General features: G+C 47.0%; 1 protein-coding gene across 15 annotated transcripts in view; it reads right to left on the bottom strand.

Moving 5' to 3' along the window:
• The window catches only part of BCL9 (BCL9 transcription coactivator), a 61,198-nt gene that overhangs the window by 2,482 nt on the left and 35,893 nt on the right, over positions 1 to 22,823 (bottom strand). For 7 of the 15 annotated variants that reach the window (XM_055802254.1, XM_055802258.1, XM_055802257.1 and 4 more), the window contains exons 2-8: positions 12,975 to 13,057; positions 9,656 to 9,962; positions 7,735 to 8,051; positions 6,633 to 6,822; positions 5,997 to 6,096; positions 3,328 to 5,557; positions 1,121 to 1,381 (exon numbers count right to left, since the gene is read on the bottom strand). In XM_055802254.1, coding sequence (XP_055658229.1) covers positions 1,121 to 1,381; positions 3,328 to 5,557; positions 5,997 to 6,096; positions 6,633 to 6,822; positions 7,735 to 8,051; positions 9,656 to 9,708 — 3,151 coding nt within the window. In that variant the 5' untranslated portion in view covers positions 9,709 to 9,962; positions 12,975 to 13,057. Of the gene's footprint in view, positions 1 to 1,120; positions 1,382 to 3,327; positions 5,558 to 5,996; positions 6,097 to 6,632; positions 6,823 to 7,734; positions 8,052 to 9,655; positions 9,963 to 11,977; positions 12,104 to 12,974; positions 17,775 to 22,823 lie in introns of those variants that run through there. The other 8 variants (XM_055802260.1, XM_055802259.1, XM_055802253.1 and 5 more) reach the window with 5 other exon arrangements.

Genomic DNA, 22,823 nt, shown 5'->3' with positions numbered 1-22,823 from the left:
GGCACTCTAGGTGACACAGGCATTAACATGTCTGTGACCCATTATCGGTGTATGGACACTTGTCCACTGGGAAGTGACTGAATCTCCTTTCAAAACTCAAGTAGAGATAAATCAGGTAACCCTCATAAGACTAAGAGGCGGCAATCAATGAGGTTAATGAGCTATCATCATGAACTTATTCAATTAGCCAGCTTCCCCAGGTATATTCAGCCACTCTGATCATTACTGTGTGAGACAGCAAAGCTACAGGTAAACTCATCAAGAATTCATTACCAATTGCCAGTTTCATGAAACATCCACCCATCCCCTCTTTCAAGTATGTTAATTCAATTGGGTGGAGGGGCTACCGCCTATTTTTGCATTAAACACATGGGTATGTGTTTAATTTAATTAAAGTTAACATTAATTTAATTAATTAACATTAAGCTATCAGCAGGGACTGGATTTCTCATACGAACACGCTCACCCACAAGACAGCCCAAAAGAATGATGTTTCCTTTTACTTTTTCTTCAACTTTCTCATGTAGGGACCAGGACAGTTTTTTCCTTCAGTCCTGGCTGAGGTCACCTGCCCATTACACATTCCCTATATGAAAAGATGTACATTTTGAAAAAGCTCTCTAACGCTCTCTAACGTGGATCGACAAAGGCAATCCACGAAGCCCAGAAAAAAACCCAGATGATTCAGTGTCAGAAAAAACCAAACCAAAACAAAACCACTGTGACACTGCCTTAAGACAGGGAAGAATGGTTTCCTCTCGATAACATGTTGTAGGTCTGACCCTTATTCCCATGAGCAGCCTTCACTCACACAAGTAATTACAGTCTGCCTGAGTGAAAATCTCTCCTATGCATAAGGGTTTTCCAGGTTATACACTTGCTGCAGAGCAGACACTTTCTGGACAAATTAAAAAAAAATAAATAAATAAAAATGGTTGCAATGAGAATTCCTGTCTCCCCGTTTCAGAGAATTGCAACTGTTTTCCTCAAAAACAACCCATGGCTATATATTCTTCAAGGTTTTTCCCCTCTCACAATCTTCATTTGATGAAGCTTCCGTAAAAATCACCCTCACTGTACTGCCTGATAGCTTGGGCTGATGTTTCTTTGAGTTTCTTACCTGGTACGCTGTTCATAGGTGGTAAGTTTGGGGAGCGTGCTGGAGGGGAGTCATCATCCGAGCTGGCCACAGTTTTGATGGCATCGTGATAGAGCGGTGTAGAGCTGGGCATGGCAAATTTGGACATCCTGGACATCATAATGGAAAGGGGATTCTGGGAGAGGGTCGGCTCCGGGGGCATTGTGTAAGGACTGCTAGAGGGAAGATTTCCAGGGAGAGTCACAGGAGCAGACTGGCTAACTGTGGAAGGAGGTGGACCACCTTAGGGGCAAAAAAAAAAAAAAAAAAAAAAAAAAAAAAGGGGGGGGGGGGAGGGAGGAGAGAAAGAAAGAGACTTCAGGTTTTTTTCTTAAAAAAAAAAAAAAACAAACAAAAAACCACCAACTTTTCAACTATAAATCTCAATGACTAGAAATCCCTTTTATTGCAAGAGACCATCTGACTAATGCAGTCAATGCCTGTGAAAGGTAACCAGAAAAACAAGCCTATTGATCAAGATGGTTAACATTAGTTATCCTGGATTCTGCACTTCTACTGGAACTATCTTGAGCCTCTACAAATCCACATGAAGAATTATCAATTATCTGAAAATCCTACTGTTCAACTTCCATACACTGATGACAGACTTAGGTACCAGGTCTAGCCATAGAAATCAAAATCTAGTTAGTTAATTGTTTCTACACCCACCAAATGTCAACTGTAACTCCTCCTTTTCTTTAGAAGGCAAACAAGCACACAAGACATAGGCAGCACAACAAAAGCTGTAGCAGATATTATGCAGAGACATGTGAGCAGATTTCTGACAAGCTGCATCAGCAGCTACAAGTAAAACTCCCTGTTTACGTTTTATTTCAGGTTTTCTATACATATATTTACTGTTCTTTCCATTTAAAGAAGCATTCTCTGCACCTATTAGCTGAATATCATCCTTGCTCTCCCAAAACTGGAAGTGCAGTTAAATTTATTTCGAATCTCCTTTGTTCTTCATCAATGAATTTCATGCCACCCAGACCACATGTGAAGGAAGATGCTAAACCGAAGTTGTGCTGTCACTGAAAATTCACCACACGTTCCCCCGCTGCCCCCCTCTCCCTGCCAAAAAAAGGAGAACAGAGAATACAAAAATCCTGCAATGCCAAAACATTTATGCTTCGGAAGAGCTGCATGTAAAAGCATTCATTAAGCACAACGGTTAGGGATGGAGTAAAGCACTTGGTTCTGACTTGTAGGCACTCAGGCTGATGGCAGGCTCAGCATCAGCAGCCACGATAGATGCCAACCACCAAGGCTCGCTTCCCTCGGTGCGGAGACCCAGCCGGCAATCCCCACAGCCCGTGAGAGGGGCCACCCGTCCCGGCCCCGGTCCCCACAGCCGGTGCCAGGGGCCACCCGCCCCGTCGCGTCCCGTCCCCGGGTCCCGTCCCCGGCGCGGCCGCGCCGTTACCCGCAGCGGCACTAGGGGGCCACGCGGGCAAGCGGCGGCTCTGCGGGCGCGGGGCTGCCCCGCTGCGGCGCTGGGAGCCCGGCCCGAGGGGCGGGTGTGCCCGGGGCCCCGCCGGGAGGGCCGGGCAGCGGCAGGGCCGGGGCCGGGCCGGGCCGCCCCCCGCCCAGGGCCGCTCAGCAGCGGGGAGCGCAGCGCAAGCACCCGCCCCCGAGGTCCCCGGCGGGGCAGGGCTCCGGCGTGCGGCTGCGGGGCTGGCTCCCTCCGAAACGGCGCTGGGTCAGGGCCGGTAAACCCTGACAGCACCGGCCGCACCTGAACCGCACCCAGACACGCGACCGGCCAGCTACGCTCAGCGTGTCTCCCTAGGAGCCTTTATCTGCAGCATCTTCTCCACAAAGCTACGATCAGCAGAATCTACGGCCACACAGCCAAAAACCCCTCGAGAAAGGACTTCTCCCACCAACACTCCACGTCTTTTCACACCTCGTGACCCCACCATTTCACTTGTGTGTCCTCCGAGTGACCAGCCCTCACCTCGACACATGGGAGGCATGGTACAAACCCACAAAGGCAGCAGGAGGAACAGCCCACGCGCTCCGCTCGCACAACCTCCCACCAGACCCTCGGCACAGCCTCCAACAGGCGAAGAGCCATCCAGCTCCTGCCACCCTGCAAGAAACCTCCTCCCTCCCCTTGCTGCACCCCTCGGGGCAACCCACCGCCAACCCGGGAGCCAAACGTGGCAAGCAGAGGTGGCACTCACCCGACTCCACGTTCCCCAGCATGGCTGGGGAAGACATGGTGAGAGATGCCTTGTGGTTTGGGGGAATCCCGGGGCTCTGCAAAGGAGGCTTTGGAGATGAGGTCCATCCGGGAGAAGGTGCAGGGAGAGACGGAGACTTGAGGTGGACAGGAGAAGCAGCAGCAGACCCCAAGACAGGGGGGGACTTAATGGAAGCAGCGGCAGCTGCGGCAGTGGGGCCCGCAAGCATTCCTGCCAGCTGGGAGGGTGTCTGAGGAGACTTGAGGTTCCCCGAGGGAGACCCCATCATGGGAGACTGGACCTGGCGCATCGTGGGAGACTTCAGGGGGTTGATTCCTGGCGAATGCACCTGACCGGCTGCGGAGATATCCAAGGGCTTGCGGCCGAGGCTCCGCTGCGCAGGGGGAGCAGTGTTGAGGCTATTAGGGTTACTGGTGGGATTGAGAGGTAGTGGCGGCATGTGGCTGAGCCGGTTGTTAGTCCTTTGGTCAGGCCCGATCTGTTCTCTGAGATTTCGGAGACCGACTCCTGGGCCCTGAGACATGGGAAGGAAAGGCCTGGGACCCATGCCATACTCCTGCTGCGGGTGCTCCCCAAACGGCAGTGGCACCATTTTCTGCTGCGAGGAGAGCATCTCCGAGACACCGGGGCGCAGTTTCATCATCTCTTCTGGCCCGACTCCTGCCTCCCTCAGCTTCTGAGGGACCAGGGGTGGGTTGGACCCCATGCTGACATTCATGCCCATGTCCCCCTTCATGCTGCTGGGACCCATCCCGAACTCCAGCTCCCTGCTAGAGGCCATTTGTGGGGGTATTCCTTTCGGGAAGTCCCCCCTGGAGGGGCTCATCGGCCCTTCCACCGGCATGCGAGGGAAGATGGGGTTGTTCCCAGGCTCCATGTGTCTCTGGGAGGGCATCATTCTGTTTATCTCCATGCCAGGCCTGATGCCTTCCATGTTCAGGCCAGGAGGGAGGCCCATCTGCTTCTCCGCCAGCTGCTGCTGATAGAGCTCTTCAGGCAGGCCCTGCGGGTTGGGGAACCGCTCCCCTCGGCCAGGGCCGCTGAAGACACCCTGGCCAGGAGGGAAGTTTCGGCCATCTGGGATTTTTGGCACGTCGTCTGGCCAACTAACTCCCGAAAGCCCAGGCCGGGAGGCGGGATTCGGGACACTGGGGCCCTCCATGTCAGGGTTCATCATTCCTGCAAAACCAGGCAGGCGCATCTGGCTCCCGGGCACATTCGGATGAGGAGCCATGCCCCTGGGGGGCAGAGAGTGCGACATGTTCATGCCTTCAGGGAAGGGCTCTGGACCCCCAGGTCCCCAGCCCTCCCCAGGGGTCATCTGGTAGGGAGGGGGAGGGCCTCGGACCACCCCACGAGGCCCGTGCTGGTGGACCATCATGTCCTGCAGGGAACACTGCTGCACAACCACCTGCTCTTGCTTTCTTCTTTTCTCCTCGTAAAACTCCTGCTGCAGCTTGAGCCAGGCCACCTGCTCAGGAGTCATGTGGTCCAAGTGGTCTGGGCCTATGGGTCCTGACTGGGAGTTCATTGGTGGTGGCCCCATTTCATCTGGGGAAAAAGGCATGTCCCTGTGTCCTTGAGGGCCAAACGGAGCCCCTCCGTCTGTCCGAGACCCTGACCCTTTGCCTAAACTTTGGGATTGAGCCATCATGGCCTGTATCGGCCCTTCAGGTTTCTTTTGGGGACCATCCAGCACCCCAGCATTTGGGGGTGGCCCCCCACTTTGCCCTCCCGCAAACTCCTTCTCGTCAGGGAAGAGCATGCGCTGTATGTCTCTCAGGGTCTGCAACGAGCGCTCTCGATGCTCCAGCTGCTCCTGCGACAGTCCGTCTGGATTCTCGCCCAAACTGGACGGATCCCCACCAGACACCGGCTGGGGAGGACCTTTGGGGTCTGCAGCGGAGCTATTGCTACCTTGGGAAACTGGGCTAACTGCTCGGTTATTGGGGGTTGAACTTTGTCCAAATCCTTCTGTCTGCAACGGGGTAGAGTTGGCAGGGCTGCCCACAGACATCACTTTGCTTTCCACGCTGGGGCTGTCCTGATCTATGGGACAAGGGGGGCCAGTGGATTTGGATACTGGCGCTGACACAGGTGGAGTCGGCTGCATTTTGGCGTTCTGGGGAGGGTTCTGGTCCTGGGCAGTGGGGGGCTGGGGCTGCGGCAGGGGCTTGGGTTCAGTCCGAAGTGCAGTGATCTGGGGGTTCTGCAAGAGAAAGCCACACACTGTCACTCACTCTTCTTACAGCCCTATCGCATAAGCAGCGGTGCAAATGAAACGCCCTGTCTCAACCCCACCAGCCCACACTTTGCAAGGAAGGGTAGCCTTCATGCAGCGATTACAGAGCAGCATCTTGGCCACGCAGAAACCCGTTTTCCTCAAGCATTACAGCAGGTACTCCTTGCCTGTGTGCTAGCTCTGCATAAGCAATGGGTCTGAAATATACTACGAAATATCGCAAGACTCAAGCTCTTCTTTGGATCATCCAAGACATTTATTTGCAGAAGGCTAGAACAACAACTCTCCCTCTCTTTTCCACCCTAAAACTTATTTCAGGATATAAATACTCATCCATCTCTCTGAATCACACACACACAAGCACATTTACCATTTCCCTTCCCACCCACATGCAGGTATTCCCTACCAAGGGTACAGTATTTCGTTCCGCCTTGCTGTTTGAGATGTTCTGGATATGAAAGGACACAATGGTTTCCACCTGTCCCTTCAGCACAGCTTCTGCAGCCCTGCAAAGACAGACAGACAGGTGCACATATCCAGTTGACGCTAAGAATCCATTTTTATTAACCACCCTCCTCCCTTCTCTCCTTCAGCTGAAAGAAGGGAGAAAGACTTAACCACACATACTTCACTCTAGATGAGTAGCAAAAGAAAAACGCTTGCACCTACAAACTCATCAGCATTCAGGGTTCATGTCTCAGTTTAAGCCATCCTGGCTGCTACTCACTGCATGGATTGTAAAACAATATCTACCAGCATTTGCCAAATGAACAAACAAGCAAAAATGAAAACAACCAAAAAACCCCCACAACCAACCAAAAAAAATAACAAACCAACCCCCACACTTCAGAGAAACAATAACTTCTCAGAGGGCAAGAGAGTGACATTCTCCACTCCAGCCTCTTCAGCATCCCCAAAACAAGTAATGACTTTTTGCTACAAGAACACACTTGATGGAGAAAGTGTACTTGAGAATCTCTTAAAAAGGGAGCACAAATATAAGCCCCGCTCCCTGAAGACATTCAAGCATCTACCTACTTACTTGTTGGCCATCTCAGTAGAAAAGACGTAAACCACTTTGGATGGAGTCTTCTGCCCACTTGCTGGCTCCAAAGAGGCAGTCAGGCCATGAGAAGGTGTGGAAGACCTTGGGGCTGAAGCATTCGAAGGAGTCATGGAGTGTGGTGTGTGTTGAGACTCCTGGGACTTCACATGATCAGCAGAATTGCAGTCTGGAAGGGGAGAAAGAAGAAAAGAGGGGAATCACTACCTTGGGAGCTCCTTGGAAACCATTTCTGGAAACTGATCAGAGCTCTTCCTCCTCTGAAATGTCCCACTTGTCTCTCAAGCACCACTAAAAGTATTCTATTACACCACACACCTTCCCTCTAATGCCGTGCTGCCCTTCAGGCACCACTGGGAGAAAGCTCATTTTGTCCCTTTCCAAGGCAAGTGGCAGTTCCCAGAGCTGATCCCTTTGAACTCTCTGATGGCCACACAGAGTAGCAGGAAAATTACACACCAAAACAAACAGACATAAATATGTCTGCACCCAAGGAGAACACTGTGTGAAACTTTACTTTTTTTCCCTTCAGCCACCTTAGCCAGGTAACCTAGCAAACAGATAACAAAAGGAAAGATGGACAACTGCACATCTAGCGCACATCTTTGCACTGCCTCACACAGGCAATGCTGGAGCCAGGAACAGAACACAGAAATCCCATTTCTGCCTTGTGTTACCAGTCAGGGTGCTAGGGGTTATGTATCTGTGTTGACAAAACAGGCTTGCATTTTGTTCAAAATCCCAGTTACAACAGAGCAGTTCCTGAAAGGCCAAAGGCCAGAAGGAAACCAACAGGTTGCAGTTGTACTTTCAGATCCTCTGGAGGAGTTTCAGAGCTACAAGGGAACTTTCCCACCAGGGTCAGGTCTGCACTTTAACTGAGCATGAACAGGTCATTTACCAATGCCAGCTATGACAACCTCTCCTCTGCCTCTCTCAAGACCTTCAGAGACTTCGTTGGTTCGAACTTACAGAACCCCAGACAAATAAATGTTTCTCTAACACTTGCATAGCGATTCTCCATCTCACAGAGGACTAGGACTAAACGTCTGCACTTGCACACAAATCCTAGCAAACGTACCTTTGATTTCAGGGTCATCATGAGGAGTCCCAGCTTCCCTCTGTTCAAAGGAGTCTGCCGAAATGCTCCTCTCTCTCTTCCCCTTCCCCTTGGCACCATTTCCAGCCCCATTCTTCAGCCCCATGCTCCCACCTGGGCCAGGGAGCACTTTAGGGGGGTGACCTCCACTTTTGGGGTCACAGGGAGAGGGCTGGGATTGGCTGGTGGAGCCCCCTTGTTTGCCCTGGTTGGAAAATTTGGAATCCAGCTGGGGGTTGCCAGACGGGGACATCACTGTAGGGGGACGGACCATCACCTCCTGCTTTGATTTGGGGCTACTGGGGACAGAGCAAAAAAAAAGAAAAAAAAGGAGAAGAAAAAAAGTGACAAATCACACCACTGATTCGTTCAACCCTGTAGGAACCAATCAGAGAAGCAGAAGCAACCACTGCCACCTTTGCAAGCTAAGACAATTGCTGACAAATAAAAAATGCCTGCAAGCTTAGAGTCATGCAGGTGCTTTTTTGAACATGCCCTGAAAGGGTTATTATCCAAGATGGGATCTCATTGCTCAAGAAGGCACCAAAGCAAGCTACAGACCTGCCAGATCCCAGGAACTGCTGTCACATGAGGACCTACCTCTGGGGCTTCTGTCAATAAAGACAACGGTTTCTATGTGCACAGAGAAGCGCCTCACACCAAGACCAGCTCAGAGTAAACAAACAAGGCACAACAAAGTTCACCTCGCCACTCTCCTGGACCCCAACGATATGCCACAGCTCTGATCAGAGCAGACCCCACCACCCACACCCCCTCCCTTGCACCTCCCTATCCAGTTCTACAGGGAGCACAAGGAAAACCCAGCATTACTGCAGCATTCATCATACATTGGGGCGAGCTGCCAGGCAAACACAAACCTCTGACCGTGAAAACAATTAAACCAGCTACAACCTGCCTCTGAATAAGGGAAGAGAAGGATACCATCTCACTGCACACTCCTGCAAAATGGGGCAGATGAAACTTCTCTAATTTGCCAAAGGAGATTCAGAGTCTTTCTTTCCCTCTTGATTCAGCAAATTGCATCCTAAAAATATTTTGCTGCTCTGGGTTTTACAGACATACTAGCCACCCCCCCTTCCTCCTCACGCTCCAGTCACTCCATTGCTATCGGATCTTCTGCACTGTGTTTTCCCATCTTCATCACTACCACTTCCAACAGGCAGCGCTTGCTAGCATCCTCACTGTGGGACTCACCCAGGCAGTTTCCTCCTTTGGACAGACAACTGACTCAGAGGCGTTCCCTCTCAATTACTCTTAAGCTCCAGATGACCTCTAGAAGTAAACAATCAAACTCGAGAATGCTGTCAATCAAACCATTGCAAGTCCCTGGACACTGCTTCACTTCCATATTTTTCCCCTTCCAAATTAGTGGAGGAGAGATACTGACCTGCTGCACCGGCAGGTAAATGATGCAGAGGATCTGATCAACTCTCCAGGCTGTTCAGGCCAATAATATGGAGGAAGCATTTTGTGTGAAAGCACAGACAGGGAGACCTTCTGCTGCCCAACCACCCCTTGGGGAAACAGATAATTAGAAGAGGGGGAAGAAAAAACAAAAAAAAAGAACCCCAACCAACCAACAGACAGAAACAGCATGTTTACTCTCCTACAGCCTGTTCAGACACCTGATGGGAGGGAGGACGGCACAAGGAACGGAGAATCTGCACATCACAGGTTTACAGCTTTCAGCTCGTCCTGAGCCTAGCAAGCATGGAGGCTCCCCAGCACCGTGCAGCCAGCACTCAGGTACTCGGTGGTTCCGATGGGCGCACAAAGGAGGACCAGCAATTCACATGCACCGGTCCTTGGCTAATCCTGCAGCAGAGCGGGGACAGCATCGTGCACCAACCCAGAGCAGCTGACTGCAGGCTCTTCTCCTTACCTCTGTGTGTTGCCTGACGGGGAGTTCCTCACTTTGGGGTTACTGGAATGCATTGACAGAAATCCTGAGCTCACAGTCTCACACGCGCGCAGATGGGCTCTCGTCAAGTTCCTCTGGGGAGCGTGCCGCCAGAGGCAGCGTCGAAGCACTTTCTGCCACCCGCTTCTCTCAATGCTGGCTGTCTGCTTGCCTTTTTTCTCTTTGTTCCTCTCTGGTTTTGCACTGGGCACTTCCCTCCTGCAGCTCCAGCATTCTCTAGACGCGTGCCTCCTGCTGCCCAGGGGAAGTCTCGCATCTCCAGGGCACACTGTTAAAACCACCCCACAAGAGAACAGAAAACCAGTGAGGAACTTCCCAAGCAGATGTATCTGGTGTGAAGCAGTAAGCGGCAATTCTCCCCCCATTACTGAGAAGACACAGGAGAAGAGCTTTCAGATCAGTACAGCTCTGTGTTTCAAACTGGAGGCAGCCCTTGCTGGCCGTTCGGTTTACAGGCAGTGAGGCCATCTTCCCTTCATCCAAAGGAAATCACTCTGAAGTAAACAAAACAGGGAAGCACCTCGTATCTGGACACTTTCATTCTGTATTTGTGCCCAGCTTGAAGACATCTCACAGCAAGTCAGTAGGAAGCCAAAATTACAAACCCCCAACATGACTTAGCTATCCAGGACTCTCCTGTGGATGGCCATAATCTGATATTTCTTAAGAACATAAACTCTGTTCAAATCTTTTGCCTCCTTGGTCCAATATAACTAGACATATGTTCAATGATGCGTGCTAAGGGTTGCACAAAGGGAGGAAAATAAAATAAAATGCCTTCCTGACCACCTGTAAGCAACCAGCTATGCTGTGATTGCTCTGAAAACACCAGGTTAGTCACTCAGTGTATCTATTAGAAAGGCCAAAAGATCACTAGAGAACTACCTCTCTAAATTTGCTCAGCAACACTATGCAGACTCTTGAGGCTTTAAAAAAAAAAAAAACAACCAACCAAAACCAATCACACAACAAAAGCACTTTTTTCAGCTTCTTTCTAAGAAACAATATGCATGACACAGGCAATAAGGCACATAAAACTGTTTCTGGAGGAGGAAACTATTGAACATTACTGTTTACGTCCTTTGGGCTAAATTATTCTGGAACAAATTTCTGTCTTGTTTATGTTTCAACAAAATCTCTCCTGTTCATCTCACCTACTCAGATGCAAATCCACTTAATTTAGAATCTAACCAAGATTTATTGTTAATGTATTAAGCATTGCTAGTTAAATATTATTCAAATGTAAATATTCCTGGTTTTCCTTCTCAGCACCCAAAGAAGCAGTTTCTTCCCGTGTATATCAAATGAAACAAAATAAATCTCACCAGACTGGGAGCGTCTTGAATTTTATGAAAAAACTACTGTTCAAATTGTGTTTAGAAAACAAAAATTGGTTTGCTTAATTGCTGACACCAGAGGATTAAGAAACACAGGCACCACATGACCAACTAGCCAAGGAGTTACCAGTAACTTGTAGTATTGAGCACCATGGGTTTCCAGTTCCCCAAATATATCTTGTTGTGAGGTTGTGCCATGACAGTTTTTAGTGACTTTGCACTGCTGTACATGATAGTGCTCCACACTGCAGTTGTTCCATGAAGCTCTGCATCCTCTCCAAAAATTCTCTTCTCTACCACATGCCTCCTTTGTAAGCCACAGAAATCATCCTGCTCCCTATTCTCACCTCCACCGTGCTGCACAAACCTATGACTGTGGGGAATGTTTCTACAGTAAAGGTCTCATTTTTAATGCCTTCTATTAGGTAATCAGATGAACTCCAGTCTGAGCCACACACTCCACAGGATCCACTTGCCTCTGGGGCTATCAGCTGGTTAGCCCTCCAGTTATGCCAGCAATGTTGGAGTTACTCTGTTACTATTGTTACCACTAACATGCTGTAATTGGAGCTGGTGCTATACAGATACATTAAAGACAAGAGAGACCATCTTCACGAGCCTCTACATTGTACCATCTTCGCATGCAAATTTGGCTCTGTTTTGACAACAAAATCGTAACATTATCAACAGCAACCAATTCCACTTTTCAGAAGAGATTTATGCATCTTTAAGTCAGTGCAACTCAGTGATACATTGAGTTCCTCACTTATGGTGAAGGTATGACTGAAAATAGGGTAAATTTCAGGTAAAAAAAAGAAAAAAGGAACAAAGTAAGCAAAGCTCAATGCTAAAAGCAGGATGTAGATGTCTGTGTGATGAACTTAAGTATTCTACTTGTTTCACCCTCTGCTTTTCCACTTTTGATATTTATGCATTATCATGTTACCTGTTATTGTAAGATGAGAATTCTCTCAGACTCCCAGTCTTGCACAGTGCAATGAGAAAACATGAAGAACAGAACCAGGATCACACTGGCTGCACAGTATTTCTGACATCACCAAACTTTCAAGTACTTCACGGGGGAAAAAAAAAATAAAAATCAACCTCCTCCAATTTTTTAACCCTACTTTTTTATTATCCTATATACACGTATCTTCCATCTATTAGAATTGATGCGCTCTGCAAGGGAACTGTATTTTCCAATCTCACTTTAAATTTCTTCTTACCAGAGAGAGCTATAAAGGATACATCAATATATTCATTGGTGGAACAACAGCAGCTCAACCTCCTCGGCTTCTCATTTCTGCACACTGGGAATGTACCATCTTTTATAATGTGAAATGGAATGTCTCATGGTTTTTCTAAATGCACTTCTAACATATGTATGTCTGGGAATCTAGGGTTCAATAATGGAAAAGCTCTAGAGAAATGTATTTTGCAGCTGGAGTCTGCCTGCCATAGCAAAGCCTTTATCATTGCTCTAAAATTAGAGGTCGGGTCACTGACAGCGAATGGTCAAGCCAGCCACTTTTCAAGACATTTTGGCAAGCTACATCCAAGGCTGCATTTTCAGGATTGCTTTAAGGTATGCCAAGCAACAGCTGCAGGGAAAAAGGATGGTTCAACTGGCTACTCATTCTCACCACCTCTCTCCTGACCACATCAGGGAAAGATCTGAATGGGAACAAACCCAATGGAAACAGCAGAAATCTCTATTCAGCTGGATTAGTCCCCTGATCTGGTTGATCATGTAACCACATCAGCGCCACTGCCAGCTCAGAGGAGGAAGTGAGAACAGGTGAAAAGTAGCCTCACCCCACTTGGTTGCAGCTTACAATTGGGATGGCTTAAAATGTCTTCAAACCTCAATTGCAGAGACAAAAGAGATGGACCCACAGCTGTGGAGATATGATAGGTCCTCGCCTTTCCAACAAGTAGCTTACCAAGACCCCTGGTGTCACGACACGGCAGTACTCATTGTGGAGGCCATGAGTTGCAAACCACTTGTCTGACAAGAAACGATCACCTGGAAAAAGAAGAGAGGAATAGTTTCACCAACAAGAATGCACAGCCAAGCTGTGTGTCCCTCCCATGCAGCCAGCCACAGAAGCAGAGGAATCGAAACTTGCTCTGAACCATTGACAAGGGGAAGCCTCTGCTCAGACTGGCAAGATTTGTCAGCAGTGAAAAAGCCACCGTCAGAATGGAAAAGTCTGAAGATGTGTGCTCCGCATAGAGGGGAAATAGGTCAGGCTTGCTTTAGCACTCCCACATTTGAGCTAGCTGGATTCCCATGAGCTCATCTGTGCTTAGAGAAGCTGGCACAAAGCTCGGACATGTAACCTCCCCTTCTCTGCACCCATCTCTCTTCAAAGGCTCACCTTTCCCTCACTATGTGCCCAGCAACTTCTGCCAAACCCCTGTGCTTCATATATACAATCTCCTCCACAGCCAGACAACGCATAAATAAAAACATCAAGCATCAGGTAAAGCCAGGCAATCACATCCAGGGGAAAACCAGGCAGGTTTTAGAAGGAAGAAGCACTATCTGCTACTGTTCTGGCAGCTCCTGCTTCACGTCATTGTGCTACACTACAGGGAGAAGGGGATCCAACTGCAAACCTTCCCAAGCAAGACATACTGCAAGCTTGCTCAAGATAGATAGGTTAGCCCCACCTTGCACTACGGTTATTTCCTATAAAGCCAAAAGAGTTCCATGCCCAAGAACCGATCAGCCACACTTTCAGTAGTGGAGACAACTCTGCATCAATTAGCGTTCGCTCACATGTTAAAGCAAGTTTAAGTACCTGGAAGTTCAGTCATACAAAGAAACACAGATTCTGTGGAACGGCTTAATGCTAAGTTTGAGGTCAGTAAAGACAGACAGAGCAGCTACCTGCCAGATTCTCCCTCACCCACCGTGAAAACTGGAAATGCTGCAAGAGCAGTATGAATCCAGACAACTTTCACACTGTGGGGGCCAGCACGGTCTCTGGGAGCACGCTCAGCGGTTTACACAGCATGGACAGTCTTGCAGTTAAAGTACGACTGCAAACTGAAATCACTACCAGAGGTTTTCTGTGTAATCCCAACGCATTCTGCTGACCAGATCTCCCAACAGGAACACAGGAGCTGTTGCGAGGCTCAATTAGTTACGCATTGTGAAATCCTGCGCATATTCTCTTCCCTCCAACATTCTCCAACTATTATCTACTGCAGCTTCACCTTAATAATGTAGCAATGTGCTGCCATGTAATCCACTTCAACAAAACCGAACTACAAAGCTAGTCCCAAACAATGCAGCTACATTCTCCACCCAGTTCAGCCAAATCAAACAATGAAATCATCGTGATAGACCATCCTTATCTAGCCAAGTCACACCTGCAGACAGAAGCTGAAACAAACACCTATCGCAACAAGCTGCTTCATCCAGTAAAACCTACCACAGCAGCATAATCATCCCTGAATCCAATTACCCAGTTATATCTCCTCTCTTCTTTCCCCCACCCCACCCAACAAAACAATACAGACTATGCCATGCCAGTGCCAATACTGACACACCTCTACCAAAGCAGTGACAGAAATCACCTTTTCCCTAGAAAGGAAACACATGTGAACACCAGCACACATCAGGATGGAGAGAATCTGTCACAGCAAACCGTCAGAGCTCTATTGCTTGAAACATTCAAGTCCAACTTGGCAAAGTACTGAAGCAGGGCAGCCTCACAGACCGCAGCTCAGGACCGCAAGAGGGATACATATGATCTGACACGATCCATCCTTAAGGCTACCCAGACAGTTATTGCAATGTAATTTCATCGCCTAGTTTACCATCTCTGCTGCTCACCTGCATAGTCGGTGCCAAGACAGCTCGCTTCACAGTGAATTTAAGAGCAAAAGGGTGAGAATGTGTAAACAAGCAGCTACTGCAGAGTAACTAACAAGACACAAATGCACATCTTGGTTTACCCTTTGGTAAAGTATTCATGAACCCTCCCTGTACTTCTACGAACTAGCCATCACATTACCGTGCTGCAAACAGAAGGGAAAAAAACATCCAAACTAGCTTATTCCTACTTTATGCCCTTAAACTGCAGAAGCTTGATAGTGGCAAGTGGTCAGGTACTTGGAGGTGTACAGCATTACGGCTGCTTCAGCAGGAACAGCTGCAGTTATCACCAATTCACTTCAGTCTTTTCTCCCTCTTTGAGAAGGAGAATGTGGAGAGATGAAATAAAGGCATACCAAGTAGATAAAAGTATCAAACTTGTGGCCTTACTGTGACACGAAGCATTAAAGGCAAGAAACCTCTTTCTCTGCATACAAGAAAGAGCAAGCTTCTTTTTTCCCCGCGGCCTTTCTGAGACTGTTAGTCTGTGCTGGACTGAGGGTGGTGAGAGCCCAAAATCAGCACGGAAAAAGAAAAAAGGCTAGAGACCTGCTGCTACAGAAAACAAACGGTAACTCTGAACGCAAGCTGAGCCCGCACCCTGAATTGCAGCTGGGATAGTGGAATAGGCAAGAAAGAAGAGAGTGGAGTAAGAGACTGCTCTGGGAAGAGCAGGAGCTTCAGGAGGGACCAAGAACAGCAGCACCAACAGCCGTTCATCCTGACAGCCACCAGGAAGCAAACCTCTGCATGTGCATCCACCAGCGGATTCCCGGTGTGACCTGAGAGGTGGGGTAAGGCGATGAATCAGCCGACATGCTCCTTCAGTGCAATTTTACTGGGAAGGGCACATCCTATTGCTCCGACCCTCATTCAACCACATAAGAGGGAGAACAGCTGCACTGGCAAAAGGTGATTCCACTACACCCAGGACACCCCAAGAGCTACCACTGGTTTTCACCACATGCTGCACTTACCAGTTTTGTTAAGCATTTGTTTATTTTGCACACTTGCAGTTGAACCGCACCTTACTTTTTAATAAGTTGCTGTTTAACAAAGTACTTGCTTACACACCTCATTGATAAAGAGTGCAACTGGGAAACAAGGAAGATGCAGGAGGTGTCATTCAAGGCTTTTATTGAACCGTCAGACTCCCTTAAGATCATATAAAAGTAAAAGCAAACAGATAAATTGACAAGAGTATTCTACACCCCACATGCCTCCCCGTGACACTTGTGGACACAGGGACACTTCAATCCCTTGAACCAGTCCCAATTTCCAGATAAGGCCCCTACTAAGGGCTTTTAACTACACCTTGAAATCTGCCTCTACCTCTTAGCAAAAGCTGTCCTCCTCATCCTTTCCCATGAATGCATAAAGCATGCGCTTATAACACGACTAGTATTGGACCCATCAGTATTCAAATCGATTTGTCAAAAATGCCTCCTGACGTACGTACACCGAGTGCATGCTGGACCCAGGAAAGCAACTTCAGCCAGCCTAAATCTATCCAACTCAATCCCTTCCAGCCATCACTAGCACTTGTGACCCAGCTGAAAACTAACTCTAGATAAAGATATGATTAATTTTCAGAGACAAGCTTTCCATTCCAGCCAGCCAGGTGGCCACATGCTCACTGGCATTGGCACAAAGGAGGCAGCAGCGACCGACAGCACAGGCGTGGATAGGCTTAGACTGGTTGTTCAAATCTACTTGTATTCTTCGCCCACCAAGTCCCTCTGTCCTTTTTATGAAACCCCTAAAGAACTACTGGGGCTAAAGACACAGTATCAATACGCATGTCATCCGGACACAATACAACTCTGCTTGTCCAAGCAAGGCATCAGCAGATGGGCCTGACGACCTACTGCCCTGGCTCTTTCCATTGCAGGGTTTGCAGACCTCATCCTTCAATGACACCATAACACTATCACACAGTAGACTTTCAGCTGACAGGCTCATGCCCTCCCTTCTGCCAGAAAGGCAGTGGCCACTTGCACCAGGGGCACCTCATTGGCACATGGACCATATTCTACCCAAAACAGCTGCTGACTGGGGAAAACACCACGTTCTGTCGTTCCCTAGTGAGCCACAAATACCGTCTACTTAGAAATTATTTTCTCAACATCATGAACTAACTTATTAATACTAAGCTGATTAGATAGCAACTCACAGCCAGTCACCAGTTTCTAGATGGTCCTAACTTACCCTGAAGCAGTATGGACTTTTCTGTGTTTATGTCTTGCCAATGAAAAACGATGGCCTACACAAAGTTCTCACAGTTTTTCAAAGCCAAGAATTCCTCCTTATGCACATCAGAGAAATCACTGCTAATCCCAAGCCTGCACAGTGTTACCTCTTTGCTCATAGTCTTGCATCACAAGCAACTCTCAATCAAAAGAAGAATCAAGAATCTGTCATCTGAACTAATTTTCCTACATGAATGCAAAGACTACGCAGTCTTCACCGGGCAGCCTTACAACCTCCACAGAGAAAATATCTTCTCCTGTACCGGTGGCGCATACACACCTCTAAATTGTCCGCAACTGCACGTCCATGCCTTAAAACACAGAGGAAGGGGCTGAGCAAAGAGAGCCTCGCTTAAAATTAACACCTTGATGACCTACAAGCACATTGACATGGAAAGAGCATGCAAGACTTCACTGTTACAAGGAAGAAAAGTTCCTTTGAGTAGCCTGGATTAACGTAAGAATTTAGGACAACAGGATAAGCCTCCCAGAAACTCTAAGAATATACTTAATTAACCACCCCTGCCTGTGGAAATGCAGTACATATGTTCATACAAACATAGCTCCGCTGAGCCTACCTCTGCCTGCCCATCCACATATCTTGAGTAAGACAGTGCAGATACCCTTCCTCCCACACCTCACCCCCCCAACTCCTATCACCACACACATGGACGCTTCCTGAAATCCATTCACAACAATGGCCACAGAAAGTCCAACCTTTTGTTCTCCATCCTTAAAAAGTGCAGTCAAGGCAATCACTGACAAAGCACAATAAATATAAACCCAAAGGCTCAGAAAATGAAATGTTTTATGACATTTCCATGTAACCATCCACTGCTCTCAGACAATGGTATCTCTACCAACTATTCTCTTCCTTCTGACAAGCACATCAACAATCAACAGAAGCCATGATGAAAAGGCTGTTTAAGTAATTATTCTTTCTAGGTATTTACAAAAATCATTCTGAAATAATCTTCTGCAACAGACGCATTGTCTACTACTCTCATAACCATCACTTCTATGAGTTGTGAGTAACACTAACACTTTTTATCAAAAGGACAACTATGTGTCAATTCAACTTTGTTTTCAGTGCATCTGACAATACTTCAGTGTGTGTTAACACAGTGGAGATGAACGGCCATCCTAGACAGTTTCTGATTTTGTACAACTCTTTCTACAACTCCTTCCCTAAAGTAACAGGGAAGACAGGCAATTACGGACATTGGTGAGCAGATTCAAGGTGCACATAGCCAGACATGAAGTCCCTTTCAATTTCCCAGATACTACCACGTAAAAAAAAAAAAAAAAACACTTGAAATACTTGGTCCACCTGGAACTAGAACAACCTCTTGGTACATTCTGACACAGTTCCAGAAACCAGTCTGGGGCAAAAAGCTAAAAGAAAAACCCTAAAAAAACCCCAAAGCCTAAACTACAACTATTCACTTCTGTACAGGAATGCTATTAACGCTTCCCCTTGCTGTTCACACCATTTCAGCTTCACCAGCATTAGTGGCATTTGCAGGTGCAGGTCGGCTAGGCTGCTGCCAGGGCGTTAGGCACGCTGTCGCATAACCCATAGCACACCACGACGTCGCGAGGACCTCAGCTCAGCCTCGGTGTACTCCAGCACAGCTGCCAACATCGGTTTAGCTCCACCTATGTTAGCAATGCTGGGAGCAGTCTATGTACATTACAACTGGAGTTTGAAGCACTTCACATGGGAGCGTCACTTACCTTAGCAGCAGCTTGTCTGCTCTAGAGTTCCTACTATTGTTAACACTGATAAAGATCAAAAGCTCTAGCAATAAGGGATTTTTCAAGAAATGTTTTAACAGTATTTCCCTAATATATGGCAGGCTTCTGCAGCTTACTACATGATGTCAGCAGCTACCACCACCAGCACCAGCCAGCATTACATGCAGGAGTCCAGCAGGTAACACTAGAGCTTTCTGCGGGCTGCTTTCATGGCTTTTCCTTCTGACAAAACTCCATCTACTTTTCAGGAAGTAGGTAACGTGTTCACAGCCAGAGGTGATCTCTTTTTCTCTTATTTCTCTGTGTTTATTTTTTCTGAAATTTAGACAGGGACATCAATGTGAACAACTGTATGTAAAATACACCTGTATCAAGCTTGCCAGCAGCCCATTCTTCAGGAACTAATCTGCAGAGGGGGAAGGACGTAGAAATAATGGATGGGAGGACAGAAGGAGTCAACACGTAGTAACACCAGCAGAAGGCTTGGGAGAAATAAGCCACCTATCAGTTCAGCAAGTAAAAAAAACAGGTGCTTTTTCTTTTCATTTCAGCATCCCTTCACTAGGCTACCAGAACAAAAGATAAGAAACAATCCTCAGGCATAACTCCTCAGGCTGCAATCTTGTCAGTTCTCATAAGCTAAGTGGGTCTGGGATGGGTCAGTACAGGACAGACCTCCTCTGAGGAAAAGCCAGCGCTACAGCAAGCGGCAGTTCTCCACTATGCTGCAAGGGGACATCACACATGATGCCTGACAGAATTGCTGGGGGCAACCAACCCACACACCTTCCTTCATGTTAACCTTCGCCTTAACAGGTATCTGGTCTCTCTCTTATCCCAAGCGAGCAGTTTTTCAAGACTCCCAGCATCGCTACCTTCCAGCGCTGCCTGTGAGACCCGTTTTCACTCAGGACTGATGCCACCAGCCATCCCTCTGCTCTTCTCTCCTACACAAGCCTCCTGCTGTCTTATAGCACCAGATACTCACACCTGGGGAGCTCAGCACTGCAAAACAAGGCATTCCCACAGGTGCAGAGCTGAAGAATTACTATATCATGCAGTTTACTGCTGGGTAAGATGTATGTCAAGGGGTACATGTTCCTGGCACATGAACCTCTCATTTCTTTGCTTTTAGACCTGCATTAGGCACATTAGATGCAGCACAACCTTTAGCAACACAGTGGAGTGCTTCTGTATACTGGTTTCCTAGTCATTAAATGTAGGATCTTAAACAGAGCAACGACTCTTCTAAGGAGTAAGGCACTTCAAAGAACTCCAGCAAGCAAAGACTACATGTACACAGTGCTCCACGATGCTACATGACTATATCAAAGCTGCTGTGATGAAAAACTGACATTTGATAAATAACATGAGGTCACCTAAAAGATCTCAAAACACTGCATGTAAAAATGTTATTTTGACAAGAAATTAAGCAATTGTATAATCAGGTCTATTATCAAATCTACTGCTTTGACATGATCTTACAAAAAATATGAAGAGCATGCAAATCCAGTTGCTGCGGGATCCTCCCTCACTCAACAAAATATGTCAATAAACTATATTCTTGTTTGTGTACATCCTTCCTACTTTTAAGATGTATACGCTTAATATTCTTCTAGTTAGCCACGCGTGTACAGCAAAGCCTAACGTACTTCAAAGTACTTACTGTACTGTATAAACAGAGCGCTATTTTCAAAGACTCCTAACTGTCAAATCAAAGCTAGCTTTCACAAGAGCATTCAGAAGCATTTCTGCTGGATGGTGGCTATTTGCCTGACAGTTTCAACTTTCTATCCCCAACTACAAGAAGGTTAATTTTTAATTTTTTTGAGAGAAAAAGAAGAAAGCATTTTTTTGCTAACAAGCTGTCAATCCATTTGGGCCTGAAGTTCTTTACTCCCTCCTCATGCATACATATACAATGTGGTGGAAAATTTCAACTCTGCTAGCAAAAGTTCCAAGAAGTGTCTCTCCATACATAAGACTGCCTAAACTTTCCACCGTAACAGCTCTCACTGTAGAAGCTGTGACTATTCACCTCAACAGGCTACAACTTTGTTTTATATTACACTGCAAATACTTTCCTAATCAGTCCTCAAACAACACCAGATTGGTACACCGATAAAACACTGCTATTTCACAGGCAGTGGAACAGCAATATCAAGACACCTGAAGAAGTCAGTCTAGCAAAATGCAGAGACCATAGCTCCGAGCAACCTGCAAAAGGGTCTAGTGCTTGATCTTACCCAGTGTTTTTATCAGTGAACCACTAAACCAGAGTTTTCCTTCAGGTTTTGCATAATTCTATACACACTGCAAGGGCAGCAAAGATAGCTTCATGCAACATACACGAGCCGACTCACAGATTTAAAGCAATTTGTAGAGCGTAAGTAACATGGTCAAGCAGATAAATCACAGGCACGTTAAGAGCCAGGTTCTGTTCTCAAGTTCACCACCAAATCCAACCTAATCTGGTTTTAAGAGCCCATGGGCCCTAGCCACACTACTGATAAGGTAAAACAGGTATCTGCACCCTTTGTTCAGAAGGCATAGAGGACAACAACAGGCACATGGACACCATCCAGTGACAAGATGGGTCAGCAACTTACAATCCCCTTGTTCTACTGCCATGCAGACAGCCCCAACAGAAAGCTAAATAGCAAGAATACAGTGGCACTGCTTTCTTAAGAGGCCAATCAGCCACGGAAACAGGACAACCACTCAAAGTAATTGCAAATGTTAAGAGTTGAGCAGGCAGCTGTATGGCTACCTGTGCCTGAAGCACAACTGCTCTGAACTCAATACAGAAAGCAGCAAGCTCTCCCTCAATTCCATATGCAGTTAAATTATTGCGTATATCATACACTCTTTTTGCCATAGATTGTACCACTAAGGAGCACTTAAAATCAGTATTGTTTTCCAGACTACAGCACCCAATTTCCAGTGAACTCTCAGAGGATGTTGCTCCACCACCTCTCAACCCTGCTTTGTGGAAGGGAATTATGTCACTGGTAAAGCATACCTTCCATTTTCCTTCCTTCAAAAGGATTTCATTGATTCTGCCTAGGCTTTAAAAACAAACAAACAAGCCAACCACATTACAGTTCCACTTTTCCTCTCCCTTCCCTATTCTACAAGCTCCTTCCTTTGCAGAGGCCAAACAATCAGAAAGTTCACCTCTGCTTTTAAGTCTGGGAAAAAAATGGATCTCTGAGCATGTCTATCTACTCTAAAGAGATAACATTCATTCTTCAGATATGGTAAACTGCAATTTCCTAAGAGTCTTTAAAATAAATTCAATCAGTGTTGTCAAAGTAAATTGAAAACAGAGTGCTGAGATCTGACTGCTGAAGAGGAGGCAAGAACAACCCACAGAAGTAGAAGTAAAACAAATGTAAAAGGTCAGGTAGCAGTAGTTCACTTTGCAATAGCCACAGTTTCGTAGCTCAGACCAGATTTCAGGATGGATCACCAGGATCCAACCAGAAGCCTATGCAGTTCAATGACACATCTCACACACTGGTCTCAATCAAGTTTCCAGAGAAGTGTGTGAGAACCCCGCTGCAAACCCAGGCACAACAAGCTATTCCCTCCCTCTCTTTCCCAGTATAGAAGGGTATTTGTTAAAGCAGAACAAAAATCAAGGTTTAGACTACAGGCTTAGTACCTCTTCCAAAGTTTCTACTGTCACTGATTATGATAATTGAATATTATTCTTATTCCTACAGACATCTGATCCTTTTTAACTCTTGTTGAATTCTTGCTCCTGATGATTCTCACAGCATGAGCTTCACTGCTTAATTGCAACCACACTAAATAGTCTATCATCAATTTACACTACATGTTCTGTATCATCAGTCAGTCTTGAAGCAGCAGAAACTTTTCCATAGCTAAAC

Source organism: Falco peregrinus, chromosome 4 (assembly GCF_023634155.1).
Source record: "Falco peregrinus isolate bFalPer1 chromosome 4, bFalPer1.pri, whole genome shotgun sequence".
NCBI classification, from domain to species: domain Eukaryota; kingdom Metazoa; phylum Chordata; class Aves; order Falconiformes; family Falconidae; genus Falco; species Falco peregrinus.
The sequence above is the reverse complement of the archived record's forward strand: the minus strand, read 5'-3'. Positions and strand labels throughout refer to the sequence as shown.